We start from the raw sequence: 24,323 nt of genomic DNA on the forward strand, positions 1-24,323 counted from the left end.
AGTGATCATGTATTCCGAGATATAGGGGGAGAAAACGGATGCACATTTTATCTATATACAATTGGTTGTTGCTTGCTTGAATCTTGGTTTCAGGTATTGTATTGTCATCATCAAAAAGGGGGAGATTGTAGATGCAATTGGCTTTGATGTTTTGATGATGATCATGATGATGTGTTGCAATTGATGCAAATGGGCTTTTCAAGATTAAAATTCAAGACAATACTTCAAGATTACAAGGCACAACATCAAGATGATCACTAGAATATTAGGAAGGGAATTCCTAATTGAATTAGCAAAGGTTTGGCCAAGTGATTTAAAATAAAAAGTGTTTTTCAAAGGTTTTACTCTCTGGTAATCGATTACCAGAGGATGTAATCGATTACCAGTGGCCAAATACGTTTTATAACAGCTATAAAAATTTGAATTCAAAATTTTAAAAGCTGTAATCGATTACACAATTTTGGTAATCGATTACCAGCAGTTAGTAAACGTTTTAATTCAAATTTTAAAAGCTGTAATCGATTACACAATTACTGTAATCGATTACCAGACAGGAATTTCAGAAAAATAATTTCAAGAGTCACAACTTTTCAAAGGCTTTACTCATGACCACCAATGGTCTATATATATGTGACTTAAACACGAAATTGCTGAGAGATTTTCAGAACAACAAAGTGTTTATCCTCTCAAAAAGCAATTTCATTTTATCCTCTTAAGAATTCCTTGGCCAACTTGATTGCAATTCTTTAAGGAATTATTTGAGTGCTCAATCTGTAAAATCCATCTCTTTCAAGAGAGATATGTTCCTCTTCTACTTCTCATTCTCTAAAGGGATTAAGAGACTGTGAGTCTCTTGTTGTAAAGGATCTCTAAACACAAAGGAAGGATTGTCCTTGTGTGTTTAGAACTTGTAAAAGGAATTTACAAGTTAGTGGAACTCTCAAGCGGGTTGCTTGAGGACTGGACGTAGGCACAAGGGTGTGGCCGAACCAGTATAAAACTGAGTTTGCATTTTCTCTTCCCTTAATCTCTTTTATTTATTATTGCTTTATATTCACATTCAAGTTGCTTCGTTTGAATTAATATTTAAGAAGATTGTCTTTAAGGGAATTCATAACTTGAGTAAAAAGAGAAATAGATTTTTAATTAGGGGAAACAGTTTGGAATATCTTAATTCAACCCCCCCTTCTTAAGATATCTGAGGCCACTTGTCTAACATCGCTTAGCGAGCTGATGTCGCGCTTAGCGTGCTGCTTCGATTCAGATGCTCTTCCAAATTCCTTCTTCACGCTAAGCGTGCTGAAGCCGCGCTTAGCGATGGATACGCGCTAAGCCCACTGAGTTCGCTTAGCGTGACAACCACTTTGGCACTTCAAGAAATTAGCTCCTTTTTATCTAAAATTGTACAGATTTTAACATTAATTCCAATAAAAGAGACCCTAATGACAGAGATCAAAACACAACAAAGTTTATTTACAATGCCTACAAAAGAACTATAAATTAGGGGAAACTATACATATTTTGCAAAAGTTTTCTATAGAAAAGTTAGTCGTATAAGACGACTAACAAACTCCGCCAAATTTACAGTTTTGCTTGTCCTCAAGCAAAGAAAGAACAATTCACATGTCCTCAAGTGACAAAACTACAGTGGTTATTCAAAATTGTGTTTGTTTCCAAAGAAAAATTCAATCACATGAAATGAATGTCAAATAATGCTTCAATCAATAGCCCTTCACAAAACATGCAGCTTTCAGAGATAGGAACATATTTATTAGGCCTCGCAATTCAAATAAGCTAGTAAGAATGACAGATATCAAGGAAGGATCACTAACCAAAGCCTCACGGTCATTGTTTCACTCAAGCACAAGTGTTTAGGCTTACTCAACCATCAACAACTAACAAAAGTCTCAACATTTGCAAGTCATCTCATGCCATACAAAAATAAACACAACATGAATCAAAAGGACTTTTCTAGGCTTGTAATGAGGTTGGGATGCAAACAATTCATGGTATTTCTAGGATGCAAAAGCTTTGATTCTAGGAGAGCATTCATCCATAGATCAACCTTTTTCTTTTTATTCCCAACCCTATTACTTGCCCCTTTTTTCACTTATCTTTCTTTTATTAGATGGCAACAAACACTTTTATTTTGGTACTTATAGTTCTTTCTTTTTTTATTTTTTTTAACACAGTTGACTGTATGTGTTGCTCTGCTCTTACCATTTCACTTTCTCACCCAGTAGCTCCCCCAAATTTGGGACAAATTTGATATGAAATGTAACTCTCCCAAATTTGGGACAAATTTTCCTTGTACCAAGTTGTTTTTCTACGAGTGATGCTTTCCTACAACCAAAGACAAGGTAGTAGAAGATAATTTATATAGGCTCAATGTAACATCCTGGAAATTTCTATCCGGAATTTTTGGAAACGATGTATTTTGAATGATTATATATATATAAGTATTATTCAGTGTATATGCATATATGTTCTTGGTAGAAATAGGAGTAGTGGGGGCAAGATACGCGGGTTAGGCTAATTAAGGAAGAGAAATCCATAACTGGGAGGTTATGGGTTAATTCCTAATTAATTAGTTAAAAATCATCGTTTTGCGTGCGACTTAAAATTTAACGAAACCAACCTCTGAACCACGCTCGGGGTTTTATTCTGAGCGTTTTGATATATATATTGAGTACTTTCAAAAACTGGCCCCGACGGACGCAGAGAAACGCTAGAAACTGGAACCAGAGAAATGGCATGCAAACCGAGGTAGGATTTTAGCGTTTCAAAGGTCAGATTTTCCTCACTTTTGCGGCTGAGTATGGGTTACAGTCAAAAAGGGAATGTGGGCCCTTCTTGCTCCACTCAAATGGAGACATGTGGCATTGCTTAAATAAAATAATAGAAAAAGAGAAAACCCTTTTATTTAAAACCAAAAAGCTTTTCTCTCTCTTCACTCAGCCCCCACACTTTTTCAGACAGCTCTCTCTCTCCCTCACGTTGCCATTTTCTTCTTCTTCATTCTCCATTGAAGCTCCAAGCAAAGCTTCAACCTTTGGCCATCATTTCTGCCTCAAATCGCGAAAGGAGGGCATTTTCGGGGTCGTGAAGTGCAAGGCTACGAGTGGGACTTTGAAATTTCAGGTTTGGGTGGACTTCTTTCTCTCTTAAATTTCGTGGGTATGGGGTTTTGGGAGATATGATGGGTAGTCTTGCTAGTTTTCTGCTTCATGATAATTATTTGTGAAGGAACTTGTTGAAAGCTTGTTGAAATTGTTATGTTTGGATGAGTTAGACATACCCATTCTGTTTTAGGGTTTTTGTGATGATGTTTGTGATGTTTGTATGCTGAAATTGCTCATGGAAAACTGTTAGAGATGAAAGGTAGAGTAAACCTAGGGTTGGAAAGTGAGAATGTGGTGTTATGAGTGGAAAAAGAGTGAGGCTTTGAGAGTTGGAAGGTTAAGTCTGAATTCTGTGGTAAATGGAGGTTAAAGTGAGTTAATACTAGCTTGAAATGTCATTTAGGACTTGGGAGAAAGCTTGGACTGTGCTAGAGAGAAAAACAAATGACCAAAGTGAACCAAGAGCCATTTCTAGGGCAAAATTGGGTGTTGAGGAGTCAAATTTTGATTCGGTGAGATTTTAGGTGTAAATCCAGTTTGAACAAGTCTAAATAGATGTTATGGACTTGTGTGAGGTGAGAGTTTGCTTCAAATTTACCTCATTCTAAATTTCAATTTTCAAACCTAGAAAACCCATGGAATTGAGGGGTGTTGGACACCTAGATTCTGTGTTGTTGTGCTTTAAAGCTTGACTTTGGTTTAGACATGATTGATACATGATTTGGGACTTATAGGAATTGATTTGGGCAAAATTGGATGAGGGAAAGTGTGATTTTCGAAATCTGCACTTATGCAGAATTTTGCTGTCAAAATAGGTGCAGCAGGATTTTGGCTTTGTGCAGAAAAATGCTTGTGTGTGGTTGGCTGTGGAAAGTCTAGTGCAGAATGAGTTCTGGATGTTTGCTAGTAGATCCCAACGGTCAAAATGTAGGCTTATGTACTAGAGACTTCCAGTAAAATTTTGGAGTCGATCCAACGGTTAACGAATTGGAACGAAGGAATTGTTACTGGGGTCTTTAAGTGAGAAAAGCTATGATTTTGGTTGGTGTTTTGGGCAGAGTTTTCTGCCTTTGCCCTGTTTTTCTTGGCTGTGATGGTTTGTGTTGTTTGAATTTTGTTTTGCTTGGATGTTGTGGAAGCTTGGGAGGATTGATGGGGACCCGGTGTTGAGAGAAACGAGGATATGGGCTACGTGGGAGTACGTGAGCTCAGTTGGAGGTGGGCAACAGGGGATGGTGGGTTTATGCGCGAATTGTGGATGTGGAAAACTTGTTGTGCACCATCGCCCGACCGCCACCTAGTACCACATGTGATGGGTACCCCATAATCCTACAAGCTTGAGATGAGGAAGTGTTGAAGGGTGAAACTTCCTGCTTTTATTGTTGACCACAGAGTGGTACCTGGAGATATGTCGCGGGGGTCAGGAGACCTTGGGGACGTCAGGTGGGGTGCTATTGCCCAAAACCAAGCTTGACCAATCCCGACCCAACCCGGGCATAGTCGGTCAGTGAGAACCTGTGATGTACCTAAGCAGGCGAGCTCCTGGCAGTCAACAGATAAAAGGAACAAAGACCACAAAGCAAGGAGGCTTGTGGTGGCTGGCCAGCTGTGAAACTTGATTGATATGTGAGATATGGTCTCTGGTAATCGATTACCAAGGGTGGGTAATCGATTACAAGGCTTAAAAGTGAAGACAGGAGGCTAAGATGGTCTCTGGTAATCGATTACCAAGGGGTGTAATCGATTACCAGGCTTGAAAACGAAGTCAGGAAACTAAGGGAGCCTCTGGTAATCGATTACCAGCCTGTGTAATCGATTACACAGAGGGATGGGTCACTGGTAATCGATTACCAGGTATGTGTAATCGATTACACAGTGCATTTTTGCATATTTCATGTCCTGAGGCTGTGTAATTCAAGTTTAGCCTCTCGTAATCGATTACCAAGGCTGTGTAATCGATTACCAGAGATGAAAAGCCTTAAGATACTCCTTTTAATTGCATGTAGTGGTTATGAGACGCATTGTGCGGCGGCATAGTAGATTCTTGTGAAAGAGTCTACCCCTTTCTCTTCTTTCTTGTAGATCGTGATGGCGGCGCAGCTAATCCGTGATCGAGTAGAGATGGAGTGCCTAGAGGGAGCTTGGGAGACCCTCGAAGGCAACACGAGGTGCCGATTTCGGGGCACCATTCGATTCACGGCTACTTCTTTGGTGCATCCAGATGAACCTGCACGGACGCTTCAGCGCACTGTGGAGTGGATACTACCCACGCCTACACCATATCGTCTAGTGGAGCCCGTCCAAGTGATCGAGGTAACGTCATCCGAGGAAGACCCTGAGGAGGATCTGGAGGAGCTACCTCCTGAGCCTGCTGTGGATGCCCTTGACATTCTAGAGGGTGATGAGGATCCACTTCTTGAGGTGGATTCTCCCGAGGAAGTCATGTCGGCATCTGAGGCAGACTCTACGGAGGATGGTGGCCCGGGGGAGATGGCGATCAGCGGAGGCTCTTCATCCTAGTGGACAGCTCTTTGGATTCATTTTGTATATTTTTTAGGGTGGGTGTATCTAGGACTGACTGTTAGGTTTACTCTTTTGTTTTTGTATGGGTAGACCTGATGTATAGGAATTTCATGATTGTATACATGTGGCTGAAGCCACCACTATGAACACCTTTGCTCTGGATGACACTATGTATTTTGTAAAACTCCCATATTTTGGACAGCTTTAAATGATGAATGCATTTATGATCGATCTTGTTATTTGAAAAGAAAGCATTAGCAACTTTATTTGTATAAGAGTTTATCGACCGTATTTTATTCTTTTATTTTCATGTGACGACCTAAAGTAATGGCTGGTACATTCTTCCTTTTGAAACAACAAAATAGTTTAGAGATTATGAGCGGTAAGAAAGAAATGACTCCGAATAGAGTTGTGAACTAGCCATTCAGGACTCTGTAGTGAGGATTTTCCTTCTAAACCTAGTTATGGTGAAAAGAGAAAGAAATGAAAAAGAAAAAGAAGAAAAAAAATTTACCATGGTTTTTGTTATTTAAATTATTACTATTAAACCAGTCATTAATTTAGGGACGCCACAATTGGTGGTATCAGAGCAAAAGTTGGATTCTAGTGAACCTGTTATGGTCTTGCTGTGTGAATGCTGTGTATCTCTGAAACTTGGGAGTAGGTTTCGGGGAGTGACGTTAAGTCACACATTGTGTGTATTTGTGCCTTATTGTCTTGAGCATGGATGTGTGACTGATTCATAGGGTTGTTGTGTGTATAAGTACGTATAAAGAGAAGGATGTTGTTATAACTGTCATAGCCTGTGTGGTACACTCTCTCTTTAGGATTTCTTGGGTGCTAATAGTTTCCCTACAGGATAGGTATGGCAGGACGTGGTAGGGATCAGAACCGTGATGTCCTTGACCGCATCACCGCTGTGCTGGAAACTCTAGTGCAGGAACGTGATGTGGAGCCGGCGGAGTATCGGGGACTCGTGGCTTTCCGTAAGAATCACCCGCCAAAGTTCAGTGGAGACTATGATCCGGAAGGTGCTAGGTTGTGGTTAGCTGAGACGGAAAAGATTTTCGAGGCGATGGGTTGCCTTGAGGAACATAAGGTCCCTTATGCAACATTTATGCTCCAAGGGGAGGCCGAGAATTGGTGGAAGTTCGTGAAGCCTTCATTTGTTGCACCTGGAGGCGTGATTCCTTGGAATGCCTTCAAGGACAAGTTCCTGGAGAATTACTTCCCGCGAGATCTTAGGAAGCGGAAGGCGAGGGAATTTCTGGATTTGAAGCAAGGAAACATGTCTGTTGGGGAGTACACGGCTAAGTTTAATGAGCTTCTGCAGTATTGGCCTCAATACCAAGATGCTCGGAATGAGGAAGATTTATGCGCTCAGTTTGAGAATGGGCTTCGGTTGGAGATCCAACAGGCGGTTAGTTATATGCAGATCACGAATTTTAATCAGTTGGTGACGAAGTGCAGGATTTTTGAGGACAAGATGAAGGAGAGGCAAGCTAGAGGTGTTGGAGGACCTTAGAGAAACCATCCTTTTAGGGGGAATGGTAATAAGAGGATGAAGCCGTATGCTAGCAACAAGGGGAAGCAACCTATGGCTACCTCCAACGTGAGCCAGTCAAGGGGGACTGGTGTACAGTGCTTTCAGTATGGGGGACCGCATCTTAAGAGGAATTGCCCACAGCTCCAGCAGACACAGGAGAACCGTTGTTATGTGTGTGGCAAGGTGGGCCATTATGCTCGAGAATGTAGGGTGACCGGGAGGCCGACAGTGACGGCCAATTCCAACACCGTCAATCGTGGACCCACTAATTCCACAAGGAGCGGTAATGTTAGCAACAACAACACTAGTGGTGGAAGACCAAAAGTACCCTCTCGGGTATTTGCTATGAGTGGTTCAAAAGCGGCTGTCTCCGACGATTTGATACGGGGTAAGTGTTTGATTGCTGATAAACTACTAGATGTACTTTATGATTCAGGTGCCACGCATTCTTTCATATCTCATGCATGTGTAGAGAGGTTGGGGTTATGTGCGACGGAGTTACCATATGATATGGTGGTGTCTACTCCGACGAGCGAGCCTGTAACCACCTCTCGGATGTGTTTGAAGTGTCCTATAATTGTTGAGGGTCGATCTTTTATGGCGGATTTGATTTGTCTACCTTTAGCTCATCTAGATGTGATCTTGGGGATGGATTGGTTATCTACTAACCATATCTTTCTAGACTGCAAGGAGAAGATGCTAGTGTTTGGTGGAGATGTAATTCCAAGTGAACCATTGAAAGGGGATGCGGCCAACGAAGGAACGGAGGATGTTCGAACTTACATGGTGTTGTTCTCGATGTATGTGGAAGAGGACGCTGAAGTTAGTAGTATACCGGTGGTGTCGGAATTTCCAGAAGTTTTTCCTGACGACATTTGTGAATTGCCACCTGAGAGAGAAGTGGAATTCATTATTGATTTGGTGCCTGGGGCGAATCCAGTGTCGATTGCGCCTTATAGAATGTCTCCGGTGGAACTAGCAGAGGTGAAGGCACAAGTACAGGATCTTTTGAGCAAACAATTTGTTCGTCCAAGCGCATCACCGTGGGGAGCGCCGGTCTTGTTGGTTAAAAAGAAGGATGGAAGTATGAGGATGTGTGTAGACTACCGGCAGTTAAACAAGGTCACTATCAAGAACAAATATCCTCTACCAAGGATAGATGATTTGATTGACCAATTGAGGGGAGCGACGGTATTTTCAAAGATAGATTTGCGATCGGGGTACCATCAAATCCGAGTTAAGAAGGAAGATATCCCAAAGACTGCGTTTCGGACTCGGTATGGGCACTACGAGTATTTAGTCATGCCATTTGGAGTGACTAATGGTCCGGCTATTTTCATGGACTATATGAACCGTATATTCCATGATTACTTGGATCAGTTCGTGGTTGTGTTCATTGATGATATCCTAGTGTATTCAAGGAATAAGGAGGAGCATGAAAAGCACTTGAGGATTGTGTTGCATATCCTGAGGGATAGTAAGTTGTTCGCCAAACTGTCGAAATGTGACTTTTGGTTGGAGAAAGTGCAGTTCTTGGGACACGTGATTTCTAAGGACGGGGTTGCGGTGGATCCGAACAAGGTGGAGTCGGTTATGGAGTGGCAACAACCGACAACTCCAACGGAGGTTCGAAGTTTCTTGGGGTTAGCTGGCTATTATAGAAAATTCATTGAGGGATTTTCTAAATTGGCATTGCCCCTAACTAAGTTGACTCGTAAGAACGAGAAGTTTGTCTGGAATGAGAAGTGTGATCAAAGTTTCCAAGAGTTGAAGAGACGGTTGACGACAGCTCCAGTGTTAATTTTGCCCGACCCTAAGAGGACATTTGAAGTGTATTGCGATGCAAGTGGGCAAGGCTTGGGGTGTGTGTTGATGCAAGAGGGAAGAGTAGTGGCTTATGCTTCACGTCAATTACGTCCTCATGAAGTTAACTATCCGACCCATGACTTGGAACTAGCAGCGGTGGTCTTGGCTTTAAAGATTTGGAGGCATTATTTGTACGGTACTCGTTTTGAAGTTTTCAGTGATCACAAGAGTCTCAGATACTTGTTCGATCAGAAGGAGCTCAATATGAGGCAACGAAGATGGATGGAGTTCCTTAAGGATTATGATTTTGGTCTTTCCTACCATCCCGGAAAGGCTAATGTAGTAGCCGACGCGCTAAGTCGAAAGTCTTTGCATGTTGCGACTATGATGAGTTTGGAGCAGAGATTGATAGAGGAGTTCCGAGATTTGAATCTAGCAATCGAGATACGACCAAAGAGCTTATTTGTAGGAGCGTTGCAGATTACCAATGAATTCGTAGATCACATACGCAAAGCTCAAGAGGATGACCCGTTTTTGCAAGGCAAGGTGTTAGATGTAATAGGGGATGAGGATGTGGAGTTTGAGAAGGACACAACCGGGTTAATTAGATTCAAGGGGAGGATATGTGTGCCATCTTTAGATGATTTGAAGGTTAAGATCTTGGAAGAAGCTCATAAAAGTCGTCTTAGTTTCCACCCAGGAATGACTAAGATGTACCAAGATTTGCAGAGAAGTTTTTGGTGGCATGGTATGAAGAAAGATGTAGCTGAATATGTAGCAAGATGTTTGACATGTCAAAAGGCTAAGGTTGAGCACCAGCGACCATCAGGAGAATTGAAGCCATTGGAAATTCCGGAATGGAAATGGGAGAGCATATCTATGGATTTTGTATCTGGTTTACCCAAGACTAGTCGTGGACATGATGCGGTGTGGGTCATAGTAGATCGACTCACCAAATCTGCTCATTTTATTCCGGTGAATATGAAGTATAGAATGGAGAAGCTAGTAGAGTTGTACATCAAGGAAGTAATAAGGTTGCATGGAATTCCTTCTAGTATTGTATCAGACAGGGATCCGAGGTTCACTTCGCGATTTTGGACGAGTCTACATGAAGCCTTGGGGACAAAGCTAAAGCTTAGTTCAGCTTATCATTATCAAACAGATGGTCAGACTGAACGAACCATTCAGACTCTAGAGGATCTACTTCGGGCGTGTATTATAGAGCAACAAGGTAGCTTGATGGATTGTTTGCCATTGATTGAGTTTACTTACAACAATAGCTACCAAGCCAGTATTGGTATGGCTCCTTTTGAAGCTTTATATGGACGAAAGTGCAAAACTCCTATTTGTTGGTATGATGATGGAGAAGCAGTACTTCTTGGACCTGAAATGCTACAACAGATTAACGAACAAGTGAAGTTGATTTGAGAGAAGATAAAGGCATCTCAGGATAGGCAGGAGAGCTATTATGATAGAAGGAGGAAGCCACTAGATTTTCAGGAAGGAGAACATGTGTTTTTGAAGGTTTCTCCCGTAACCGGAGTCGGAAGAGCTCTTAAGGCTAGGAAGTTGACACCCAAGTATCTAGGTCTGTATCAGATTTTGAAGAAGATTGGACCTGTAGCTTATCATATCGCCTTACCTCCGAGTTTATCAAATTTGCATCCTGTGTTTCATGTCTCTCAACTGAGACGGTACAACTCAGATCCATCACATATACTTGCAGTGGACGAGGTACAGGTGAAGGATAACCTCACCTATAAAGCACAACCTCAGAAGATCACTGACCGAAGAATGAAGTCGTTGAGAGGAAAGGAGATCGCGTTGGTGAAGGTGCAGTGGGGAACCGATGAGGGTGATTCTACATGGGAGTTGGAGGATAGAATGAGAGAATTGTACCCAAGTTTGTTCATAGAGTAGTTAATTTCGGGGACGAAATTCCTAAAAGGGTGGGAGTATTGTAACATCCTGGAAATTTCTATCCGGAATTTTTGGAAACGATGTATTTTGAATGATTATATATATATATAAGTATTATTCAGTGTATATGCATATATGTTCTTGGTAGAAATAGGAGTAGTGGGGGCAAGATACGCGGGTTAGGCTAATTAAGGAAGAGAAATCCATAACTGGGAGGTTATGGGTTAATTCCTAATTAATTAGTTAAAAATCATTGTTTTCCGTGCGACTTAAAATTTAACGAAACCAACCTCTGAACCACGCTCGGGGTTTTATTCTGAGCGTTTTGATATATATATTGAGTACTTTCAAAAACTGGCCCCGACGGACGCAGAGAAACGCTAGAAACTGGAACCAGAGAAATGGCACGCAAACCGAGGTAGGATTTTAGCGTTTCAAAGGTCAGATTTTCCTCACTTTTGCGGCTGAGTATGGGTTACAGTCAAAAAGGGAATGTGGGCCCTTCTTGCTCCACTCAAATGGAGACATGTGGCATTGCTTAAATAAAATAATAGAAAAAGAGAAAACCCTTTTATTTAAAACCAAAAAGCTTTTCTCTCTCTTCACTCAGCCCCCACACTTTTTCAGACAGCTCTCTCTCTCCCTCATGTTGCCATTTTCTTCTTCTTCATTCTCCATTGAAGCTCCAAGCAAAGCTTCAACCTTTGGCCATCATTTCTGCCTCAAATCGCGAAAGGAGGGCATTTTCGGGGTCGTGAAGTGCAAGGCTACGAGTGGGACTTCGAAATTTCAGGTTTGGGTGGACTTCTTTCTCTCTTAAATTTCGTGGGTATGGGGTTTTGGGAGATATGATGGGTAGTCTTGCTAGTTTTCTGCTTCATGATAATTATTTGTGAAGGAACTTGTTGAAAGCTTGTTGAAATTGTTATGTTTGGATGAGTTAGACATACCCATTCTGTTTTAGGGTTTTTGTGATGATGTTTGTGATGTTTGTATGCTGAAATTGCTCATGGAAAACTGTTAGAGATGAAAGGTAGAGTAAACCTAGGGTTGGAAAGTGAGAATGTGGTGTTATGAGTGGAAAAAGAGTGAGGCTTTGAGAGTTGGAAGGTTAAGTCTGAATTCTGTGGTAAATGGAGGTTAAAGTGAGTTAATACTAGCTTGAAATGTCATTTAGGACTTGGGAGAAAGCTTGGACTGTGCTAGAGAGAAAAACAAATGACCAAAGTGAACCAAGAGCCATTTCTAGGGCAAAATTGGGTGTTGAGGAGTCAAATTTTGATTCGGTGAGATTTTAGGTGTAAATCCAGTTTGAACAAGTCTAAATAGATGTTATGGACTTGTGTGAGGTGAGAGTTTGCTTCAAATTTACCTCATTCTAAATTTCAATTTTCAAACCTAGAAAACCCATGGAATTGAGGGGTGTTGGACACCTAGATTCTGTGTTGTTGTGCTTTAAAGCTTGACTTTGGTTTAGACATGATTGATACATGATTTGGGACTTATAGGAATTGATTTGGGCAAAATTGGATGAGGGAAAGTGTGATTTTCGAAATCTGCACTTATGCAGAATTTTGCTGTCAAAATAGGTGCAGCAGGATTTTGGCTTTGTGCAGAAAAATGCTTGTGTGTGGTTGGCTGTGGAAAGTCTAGTGCAGAATGAGTTCTGGATGTTTGCTAGTAGATCCCAACGGTCAAAATGTAGGCTTATGTACTAGAGACTTCCAGTAAAATTTTGGAGTCGATCCAACGGTTAACGAATTGGAACGAAGGAATTGTTACTGGGGTCTTTAAGTGAGAAAAGCTATGATTTTGGTTGGTGTTTTGGGCAGAGTTTTCTGCCTTTGCCCTGTTTTTCTTGGCTGTGATGGTTTGTGTTGTTTGAATTTTGTTTTGCTTGGATGTTGTGGAAGCTTGGGAGGATTGATGGGGACCCGGTGTTGAGAGAAACGAGGATATGGGCTACGTGGGAGTACGTGAGCTCAGTTGGAGGTGGGCAACAGGGGATGGTGGGTTTATGCGCGAATTGTGGATGTGGAAAACTTGTTGTGCACCATCGCCCGACCGCCACCTAGTACCACATGTGATGGGTACCCCATAATCCTACAAGCTTGAGATGAGGAAGTGTTGAAGGGTGAAACTTCTTGCTTTTATTGTTGACCACAGAGTGGTACCTGGAGATATGTCGCGGGGGTCAGGAGACCTTGGGGACGTCAGGTGGGGTGCTATTGCCCAAAACCAAGCTTGACCAATCCCGACCCAACCCGGGCATAGTCGGTCAGTGAGAACCTGTGATGTACCTAAGCAGGCGAGCTCCTGGCAGTCAACAGATAAAAGGAACAAAGACCACAAAGCAAGGAGGCTTGTGGTGGCTGGCCAGCTGTGAAACTTGATTGATATGTGAGATATGGTCTCTGGTAATCGATTACCAAGGGTGGGTAATCGATTACAAGGCTTAAAAGTGAAGACAGGAGGCTAAGATGGTCTCTGGTAATCGATTACCAAGGGGTGTAATCGATTACCAGGCTTGAAAACGAAGTCAGGAAACTAAGGGAGCCTCTGGTAATCGATTACCAGCCTGTGTAATCGATTACACAGAGGGATGGGTCACTGGTAATCGATTACCAGGTATGTGTAATCGATTACACAGTGCATTTTTGCATATTTCATGTCCTGAGGCTGTGTAATTCAAGTTTAGCCTCTCGTAATCGATTACCAAGGCTGTGTAATCGATTACCAGAGATGAAAAGCCTTAAGATACTCCTTTTAATTGCATGTAGTGGTTATGAGACGCATTGTGCGGCGGCATAGTAGATTCTTGTGAAAGAGTCTACCCCTTTCTCTTCTTTCTTGTAGATCGTGATGGCGGCGCAGCTAATCCGTGATCGAGTAGAGATGGAGTGCCTAGAGGGAGCTTGGGAGACCCTCGAAGGCAACACGAGGTGCCGATTTCGGGGCACCATTCGATTCACGGCTACTTCTTTGGTGCATCCAGATGAACCTGCACGGACGCTTCAGCGCACTGTGGAGTGGATACTACCCACGCCTACACCATATCGTCTAGTGGAGCCCGTCCAAGTGATCGAGGTAACGTCATCCGAGGAAGACCCTGAGGAGGATCTGGAGGAGCTACCTCCTGAGCCTGCTGTGGATGCCCTTGACTTTCTAGAGGGTGATGAGGATCCACTTCTTGAGGTGGATTCTCCTGAGGAAGTCATGTCGGCATCTGAGGTAGACTCTACGGAGGCTGGTGGCCCGGGGGAGATGGCGATCAGCGGAGGCTCTTCATCCTAGTGGACAGCTCTTTGGATTCGTTTTGTATATTTTTTAGGGTGGGTGTATCTAGGACTGACTATTAGGTTTACTCTTTTGTTTTTGTATGGGTAGACCTGATGTATAGGAATTTGATGATTGTATACATGTGGCTTAAGCCACCACTATGAACACCTTTGCTCTGGATGACACTATGTATTTTGTAAAACTCCCATATTTTGGACAGCTTTAAATGATGAATGCATTTATGATCGATCTTGTTATTTGAAAAGAAAGCATTAGCAATTTTATTTGTATAAGAGTTTATCGACCGTATTTTATTCTTTTATTTTCATGTGATGACCTAAAGTAATGGCTGGTACATTCTTCCTTTTGAAACAGCAAAATAGTTTAGAGATTATGAGCGGTAAGAAAGAAATGACTCCGAATAGAGTTGTGAACTGGCCATTCAGGACTCTGTAGTGAGGATTTTCGTTCTAAACCTAGTTATGGTGAAAAGAGAAAGAAATGAAAAGAAAAAGAAGAAAAAAAATTTACCATGGTTTTTGTTATTTAAATTATTACTATTAAACCAGTCATTAATTTAGGGACGCCACACTCAAGGTTCAATCAATCAAACATTCGTTCAACTCAAGCTGGTTGCAAGGGATAATTCATTCATGCACATGGCCAGCTTTTTGGCTAAGTGGCTATTTACAATCAAACATGGCCTTCATCATCCTCAAGTTCATGCATTCACTCCATAATTCAGAGATTCATGCAAAAGTCATTACTCAATATTAGTCGTTTCTCTCAAAGTAAAGATCACACTCTCACCGGGTTACGGTTAATGCATTCCTTCACAATCAATCTGACAAACCGACTAACATTTTCAGTCATAATCCTAATTACATGTTTTTTCTCTTCTAATGACTGCATGCTTGTTCAAGACAAAAGATCTATGCATTCCACTTCACTCAATTCACACAATTGCTTCATTCAATTCAATCAAAAACACTAAATTTCACATTAAAAGTCAAACCACTGAATAACATTCAATTCACTGTTCCATCATGCTTTTCACAAGCTACAAACAACTACAAACATACTGAAGTTTAAAATTGACCGATATTTAAAAGCTGAAACAGAAACATAAACTAAACTAAAAACATAATAAAGATAACTGTTCAAAAGATGCAGAAATTTAAAAGTCCTGGGAATGATCTTGTGCATGCTCATTAAGATCCAACACCAGTGCAACTGGTGGATCCTGAACAATAGGCTGATCAGGCACTGATGCTAGAGCATATGGTTGTGGATCATCAAGAACTGGAGTTGGAGATGATTGAGGAATGAGCTCTGGTGATGCTACCTCCTCCTGAGCACTAGCTGGATCAGTCTCATAAACAAATGGCTCAGGAGGAATGAGCTCGTCCTCCTCTGGCATAAGCTCCTAGGCTGCAGAGGCCTCACCCCCTCCCAAAGGAGAAGGCTGGACTCCTAGCCAAGCCACCTAACTAAGGAACTCCTCAATGCTCAGCACTGGCTGTTGCTGGCTTGAGCTCTACAAGCTCTGCATGATTATAATCTGGCCTTTATGCAGGCTCTGCAGCATGGCAAATAAAGTCTCAGAGCTGAATGTAGAGTGTCCAGAAGAAACTGAGGCTAAAGCTAGAGCTGGTACAGATGAAGCTGGAGTAGATGGAGCTGCATTAGAAGTAGAAGGAGCTGAGGTATGGAAAGCAGAAGATGGTAGAGCTTCAGACCTCTTGCCCTTAGCCTTGTGGGGCCCCCAAAAAGTGACTGTGGGATCATCGAGGTTCCAACAATTCTTCTTCACATAAGCCAAATTAATGGCTGGGCTAAGACTCTCAAAAGATAATGAATCAGAAGTGACTCCTCTGGCCTTGCACAGGGTAGTGATGAGGGCAGGAAAACCAAGCTGTGAGGAGTCATGTTGTGCGATCATAGAAATCTGACTTGAGATAATGTACCCCAATTTCATATCCATCTTCTGAATTATGCCAGATATCAGCCTGGCCCTATCCAATGTAATATCAGAAGTGTGGGAAGTAGTGGCCAAGTTAGAGAATGACAAAACCCTCCAGGTCTAAGCTAGTGTGGTCAAATTCTTCCGCAAAATCTTCAAAGGTAGACCATCTGTATTTAGCTCAAATCCCCTCCCAGGGATGCATAATCAGGCTGCCAGTTCCTATGGATCTGGCCTCAGTCTACAAAACCTAGAGTAGGCAGATAGGCTCTCCCCCTCCTCAATAATCACAGGCGTCTTGAGGAAAGTGTTGAGGGCATCCTCATCAAACTTTATCAAGTGACCCCTAACCCTTACTTGCTTAGGAGATTTATCTTCAGGGTCATACAAACTAGCATAAAACTCCTTCACTATAGCAACATCGATGCTCCCATCTAGAAAATTGGTCAGCTCTTTGTGCCAATTCCTTCTTTCCAACTCAGTCTTGAATTCATCAAATTTTGTATGATATATCATTTCATTCCTCTTAGGAAGAATCTTCTTGCCAATCACAATGTCAGAATAGTGATCCCAGGCCTCTTGGGATGTGAATCTCAATCTATCATAGCAGGCCTAAGATGCTGAGGCTGGTGCCTTTCTTTTGCAGGAAGCCATCTGAAAAGAAATAAACAATAAAACACGATTAAACAGGAGTTAATCACAATTGAAAAACAGAAAAATAAAACTGAAAATAAGACTGGCTGCTTAGCGTAAAGCTGAGCTTAGCACGCCTTATGAAAATTTACTCATGGGCTAAGCGCGATAGCCACACACTTAGCGAGAGAACTCCGAAAATCTTTTTCTGTAGAATTGGCTTAGTGCAACAGACACACTTAGCCTAAATCCACAATTTTTCAAATAGAGGAAGATTTGAGCATAGCGCGGCAAGGCGCGCTTAGCTCAACCTCACAAAAAATATAGCACAGGCTTAGCAAGCAGGTTCGCTAAGTCTTATTCCACAAATAGGAAAAACAGAGACGAAATTGCGCTTAGCCTAGCAGCCAGGCCTAGCGCTGAACAAAATTTTGAAAATTTTCTAAGTGTCTGAAACACTAGTCTTGCTTAGCGCACAGACGTGCTTTGTGAGTTCACCATTGATTCTCAACAGAGAAGATGAACGCGTTTAGTGCAACAGGGCCACGCTTAGCGTGTTCATCTGGAAATCAGAAATCTTCATCAGAAGCGATGAACTCGCTTAGCACAGCATGGCGCTTAGCGCGTTCATCACGATTTCCAAAAAAAAAACTAGGGGTTTTTCTCCCCTTTCAATTAAGGCCTCTATTAGGCCCCTAAACCAAACTACATTACTCCTATAGCGAAACCCTAAGTTTATTCTAACCATAACTAACCTAATAACACTAAACCTAAACAAAAATACAATCTACAAACTACTAAGTCCTTTATCCTAAGGTTTGCAACTTTAATAGAAAATAAAACAAATAAAGCTTACTTGGATTGTGAAGTATGAACTGCAAAGAAGAAGCAAAATATGGGGAATGCAGGGACTCGATGCATAGAATAGAAGGAATGCAAGAAATGGGTGAGTCACAGAAGTGTGTGTAGGAAAAAAAGTCTTTTTAGTGTAAAATGATAACTGCTTAGGTAGTTCCTATTTTATTTTAGTAGTTTCGTGTTACGTGTTTAGCGCACAACCGCCAAAGGAAAATTTACCATGAATCCTATAAGATGAGATTTGAGAAAATAGTTCTGAAATAAGGAAAATAATGTTGTGTTTGTGGTCTTTGTACTGAAGGTACAATCTTGGGAAAAATCCTACTTTTATACATGTTAGGAGTGAAACCATGATCAATTTCTAGCCAACACAAGAGAGGTTTCTATTTTTGAGAATTTTCCTCACCTAGACTACTTAAATCAGTTCTCACATAGCTTTCAACTTTAGTTCTATCTTTTTATATAAATTATGATTTTCACTTTGAAGTACCTGAAACACACTAGAAGGGGTTGAATAGTGTGATGGATAAAATTTTTTCCTTTGAAAACTTTTAAAGAGTTTTCTCAAACAGGTATCAATGGATGATAGGTTTCGCCCAAGGGGTTCGAAATCACATTGTGCTTAAAAACCAGTTCACAAAACTTGGACACAATAGTATAAAGTAAACTATAGAAAGGAACTAGTTGTATAGAAGCAGTAAAGAAAACACAAAGATTTTATACTAGTTCACCCTAACTCTTGGGTTACATCTAGTTCTCCTTCAAAACTTGAAGGGTTCCACTAATCAAATCTTTAATTACACCCAAGTATTCTCTATGCCACTTCTAGCTACAACGGATACTCTCTAGGCTACTGCTGGCACTACCCGTAATCTCCCCCTAAGATTAAGATCTAAGTATTCTTTGTCACTAAACCACTCTTGGCTTTCACAAAGAATACATGTTTGATAGAAAGTGTATTCTAAACACTCAGACTATTTACACAATAAGCTTAATTACAATGAAACTTGCTAATTTACCAGAGCTAAGATTCACTTAATTCGCTCAAGTTTCTTTTATCCAACTAAACTAACAGCGTTACAACACTTTTTTCATTTTGATTCAGATAATTTTCTTGTGTTTTGAGTTTTTTTAACATGAACATCTTCAAGCTTTATATACACTTCAGAGCTAAGATTCACTCAATTCGCTCAAGTTTCTTATATCCCAATTAGTCATTGTCTAATAGCTTAGGCACTTTACACAAGGCCGTTACTGTGCAAAGAGAGTGTGGGGACCACAAACATCTTCTACAATGTATCTTCAAAGAAGTACAATTTATCAGTGTCACCTTGTTCTTAGAGCTGACTATCATTGTACAAATCAAATACAATGTTATCAACGTAAAACAAAAGGAATTAAGAATGTCAAGACAAGACAATTTAAAACTTTCCTTTTGTGGGTATGGCACAAATTTCTTACTGAACCTATGGATGTTAGTTTATGATGATTGCTTTTAGTACTTGAGGATCGAGTAATTGTTCCATTGCCTTTGTACTATGAGCCAAGTGCTAAAGCACATTTTAGTTTCTCATTTATCTATGTTCACCTATTATCTAAAGTGAGTATTACTTTTATTCATTTCTATAATGTTTTACAAATGTTCTTTATATATTATGTAAAGTTACAATGTGTATAATTTATATCAAACTTGTTATATGTATTCTTACTTTTATTATTAAAGTAGATTCCAACTCTATATTCTTGACTGTTAAAGTATTTTCTTATATCCTAATTTGAGTAGCCAATAGTCAATTATTTATATCTATTTGTTATTCTAAAGTAATATGGCCAAAAGAAATAAAGAAGTGAAGAATAGAGATTTTCATCAGTGAGAGTGAGAGGGGTTTATCTCCATGTACTAGTTCGTTCACTCTAGCTCATCTTAATAAAGAGAAGATAAAAGATTGAAAATTGAATCATGCATCATGGCATTTGGACTTAGTGTCCTTCTTCCTTATTTGTGGATCCAAACTAGGTGTGGATCCTTGTCGCAACCTACCCTTCGACAAGAGTGATCGAGGCCGTACCCGAATCAAATAAATATTAAAATGTAGTAACTAGGAAGTGATCCTAGGTTGTTTCCCAACAAGCAATGATGAACCAAATGTTCATAACAGATAGTAGGAAATAGTAACAAATTGGGGGGGGGGGGGGTGTTGTTTGCTTTTGTAAATTAAACAGCGAGTAAAATTGAATTAGAAATTATCAGAATTAAAATACGTTGCTTCCCCTTGATTCACAAGCAAGTCTCTTATCCTAGGTTGCGAGAATTTATCCTTTATCAGTTCAACCACTTTTTCCTACCCTAAATTAAATTACTAAGCGAAATTTAACATAAAGCATTCATTATGTGATTAAGCATCACACACACCAATTACTCATAAATGATCATTAAGCATGAACGTAAATTAAGCGCAGAGACAATTAATCAAGCACTAAGCATGCATGAATTAATAGCAACAAATTCAGAGTAATTAGTGAAGAGGAAAAACTGAACAGAATTTAACAGTAATAATAGAACCTCAAAGAGAACTGTGCTTGATCCTCAAGAGAAAACAACGCTGCGGACTTAGCCTTCCATTAATCAAATAGAGAACAAAATTTTATTGATAAAACTAAAAGTCTGAACTTGAATTGTAAAAAACAAAAATAAAAGAGAAAGAGAAGAGAGACTAAAACTAAAAACGAAAAATAGAAGAGAGAGAGGAGAGAGAGAGAGAGAGAGCTAAACTAGAACCTTGGTGCTGTTATATAAATTTTTAGCCTCAAAGCTTACAAATCTGTTTTAAATCCAAGCCCATAAGTAAAATCAAATCAAATCTAGATAAGATAAGATAAGATAAGATCTAATTTTGTAGAATAAATTAGTCTGCCCTCTTCAAGTCCAAGCCCAATTCTAGATTCAAGCCCAATGCTTCATTAATTCCTGAAATTAGATTAAAAACATCAAATTAGCTGAATGGGCCCAAATAATAAAACTACCTCATAAATTTGACAATTAAGACTAATCAGTATTTAAAGTGGTGCAAAAAGGGTTAAGAAATAGGATAAAATAATGGCACATCAAAAGCCCCCATACTTAGCCTTTTGCACTCCTGGGCAAAATGCAGTAAAGAACAAAATCGAAGGATATCAAAGAGAGACAAACAAAAACATTTACATATTTCTCAATGAACATCAAGGAATGAAAGGAATGGGTAACATCTAACATGAAGAGATCCAAAGAGTCAAGACATTCGTGAAAATCATCCAAGCAACCCAATCATGGAAAAATAGTTAATCAGCTCAATAATGAAAAATGATTAAGCCTCACAAGATATACACTATCTCTCAAGTGTCTAGGCTACTGTTTACTCTCGAAGCACCCATGAAAACAAACACCACATAGACTTGGCAAAATTCTAAAATTGACAAACGACTTGACAACACATGCATATGAGGATCAAGAGGTCTTTAAAGGTTGTAATGGGGCCAAGGACAAGGTAGGGAAAAAAAATATGGAATAAGTAGCTAAATCCCAAATGAATAGAGGAGCAATGGGGAATAAGTGGAAATTAAGCACAAGTAGTAAACCCAAACCCTCTAATATCAACAAAATCAACCAAGGCTCCCAAATCAAGTTCTCATATCAAGACCTTATTTATTCAACTTCACTTCTTTTCATCCTTTTCTTTTTGAATAGTACGAAATTGCAGAATTTGCAGCAACTGAATTTTTTTTTTTGATTGAACAGTACGAAATTGAAGATTAAAGAAAGAACTAGGTAATATATATATACATCAAGCATGGCCAAAATAAAACATTAAGCATGGCCAAAAATCATATCTTCCAATGAAACATACCCCCCCACACTTATTCCCAGCTTATTCCCAAAATAATTCCAAAGCTCCATAATTCCTTAAGGGTAAGGTGATATCATGGTTTTTCACTTAAGGCTTGTAATGAGCTTCAAAACAAAGAAAGGGGAACATAGGCTCAAAGGGGCTATCAAAGGAATTAATTCAAGGTAAGTCCATTTGGCTAGAAGCTTATAAGAACGAAATTGCCTAAATCATTTCCAAATATGCATGTGAATTAAGAAGCATCAACAAGAATCAAGCCAAGGCTATTGTGCAAGCAATCAATGGGGCAAAACACACCAAAAGATTATGATGATGGATAGCTCGAATTCTCACAAAGGTAAACTTATCACTTTCAAATTGAGCTTTCAAAACTATCATGACATGTAAAGGAAAAACAAGGATTTCAAGTCACAAAATGTCAAGAGACTTTTATTTTCAGAACAATTACCCATTACTTGAACATATCCTATAATTCAAAGACAAACATACAAATTTAACACAACAAAACTAACAAAATTAAACTAGAACCCAACAAAACTAACAAAACTAAACTAATTTAACACAACTAACAAAACCAAAACCAAAGAACACACTCCCCCCCCCCCCCCACACTTAAACAACACATTGTCCTCAATGTGGCACAATTAAAAGATTAAAAGCAATTAAACCATCAAATAGAATCGGACAAATGTAATAAAAGTAAAGAAGGAGATAGGAAAGAAAAACTCCCTAAGTCATGGTAGAGGAAGAGTAGGGTGGAGTAAGGAAGTCTCTTCCACCACTACGTCCACTAAAGAAGGGTTTGTGAGGAATGGCTTAAGTCGGTGTCCATTGACCTTGAAGCTCTTGTTTGTGGAGTCACTTTTGATCTCAACTGTACCATAAGGAAAAACATTAGTAACAACAAAAGGACCAATCCACTTAGACCTCAACTTACAACTCATGAGTCCAAGCTTAGAATTATACAATAACATTTTTTGCCCAACCATGAAGTCCTTCTTAATTATCATGCTATCATGGAACTTCTTGGTCTTTTCTTTGTAGAACTTGGCATTCTCGTAGGCTTCTAGGCGGATCTCATCTAACTCACTCAGTTGCAACTTTCCTTCCTCACCAGCTTGATCCATAGAGAAGTTGCAGGTCTTCACTGCCTAGTATGCTTTGTGCTCAATCTCCACTGGAAGATGACATGCCTTTCCAAAGACAACCCGATAAGGTGACATTCCTATGGGTGCTTTGTAGGCAGTCCTATGTGCCCAAAGAGCATCATCTAGCCTAGTACTCCAATCTTTCCTGCTTGGCTACACAATCTTCTCTAAAATTCTCTTGATCTCCCTGTTAGAAATCTCTGCATGTCCATTGGTTTGAGGATGGTATGGTGTGGATACCCTGTGGACAACCCCATACTTTTTAAGCAAGGCATGCATTGATTTGTTGCAAAAATGGGTTCCTTGATCACCAACGATTGCTTTAGGTACTCCAAACCTGCAAAACAGATTAGATCTGACAAAATCTACAACAACCTTAGCATCATTAGTTCTAGTGGGCTTGGCTTCCACCCATTTTGAAACATAATCAACTGCAAGGAGAATGTAAACATAACCAAAAGATACAAATGAATGACAGAACTGCAGGACTAAGTCAGTCTCATGATCTGGAATGCATCGTCTAATGACCTGATCACTGCACAATTTCCACAAGTAGGGGTCATCCCAAATAAAATGCTTAGCATCACTTTTAATTTTATCTTTTTGAGCCTTAGACGCTAAGGGAGGAAAAACAGAAGCAACTAAATAATTGACAATGTTAGCAAACCAGGGAGTATAAAGAGAATCAGAAATACTATGCAATATATATAAATGATCATCCGGGAAATCATCCCGAATAGGTGAGTCCTCATCAGACACATGTTCGATCCGACTCAAATGATCAGCAACTAAATTTTGTGCTCTGCTCCTATCACGGATCTCCAAGTCAAACTCTTGGAGCCAAAGCATCCATCGGATCAACCTAGGCTTTGAATCAGCCTTCTGCAACAAGTACTTTAAAGTTGCATGGTCAGTATAAACAATAATGCGAGTACCAAGCAAATAGGAACGAAATTTTTCAAGAGCAAAAACTATGGCTAGTAGCTCTTTCTCAGTAGTAGTATAATTCGCTTGGGCAGCATCTAAAGTCCTAGAAGCATAATATATCACCCTAGGCAATTTATCAATTTTCTGAGCAAGGAGAGCCCCCAATGCATAATTTGATGCATCACACATAAGCTCAAAAGGGCTTGTCCAGTCGGGTGCCTGGATGATGGGGGTGGTAGTCAGTGCTCTTTTGAAGCAATCAAAAGCCTCTTTTAATTTATCATTAAAGTCAAACTCCACCTCCTTTTGCAACAAGTTGGATAGTGGAAGGGCTAGTTTGCTAAAATCTCTTATAAAGTGCCTGTAGAATCCTGCATGACCAAGAAAAGATCGCACCTCTCGCACGCAAGAGGGGTAAGGCAATTGTGAAATAACATAAATTTTTGCAGGATCTACTTCAATGCCCTTATTGGAAATAATGTGGCCTAAAACTATACCTTGCTCAACCATAAAATGACATTTTTCAAAATTTAGAACAAGGTTAGTTTCAGTGCATCTATTCAAAACCTTTTCCAGACTATCCAAACAAACATCAAAACAGGATCAATATACAGTGAAATCATCCATAAACACCTCTATGCAATTTTCTAAAAAATCACTAAAAATACTAATCATGCACCGCTGGAAGGTACCAGGGGCATTGCACAGGCCGAA

General features: G+C 40.1%; 1 protein-coding gene across 1 annotated transcript in view; it reads right to left on the reverse strand.

Annotated features, from left to right (window-relative positions):
* Nucleotides 1-16,752: 16,752 nt before the first annotated feature.
* The window catches only part of LOC114371500, a 42,268-nt gene continuing 34,697 nt past the window's right edge, over nt 16,753-24,323 (reverse strand). Inside the window, exon 2 of the mRNA XM_028328917.1 lies at nt 16,753-16,813. Within this exon, the coding sequence (XP_028184718.1) occupies nt 16,753-16,813 (61 nt within the window). The remainder of the gene's footprint in view (nt 16,814-24,323) is intronic.

The sequence above is a fragment of the Glycine soja genome, chromosome 10 (assembly GCF_004193775.1).
Source record: "Glycine soja cultivar W05 chromosome 10, ASM419377v2, whole genome shotgun sequence".
Classification (NCBI taxonomy): domain Eukaryota; kingdom Viridiplantae; phylum Streptophyta; class Magnoliopsida; order Fabales; family Fabaceae; genus Glycine; species Glycine soja.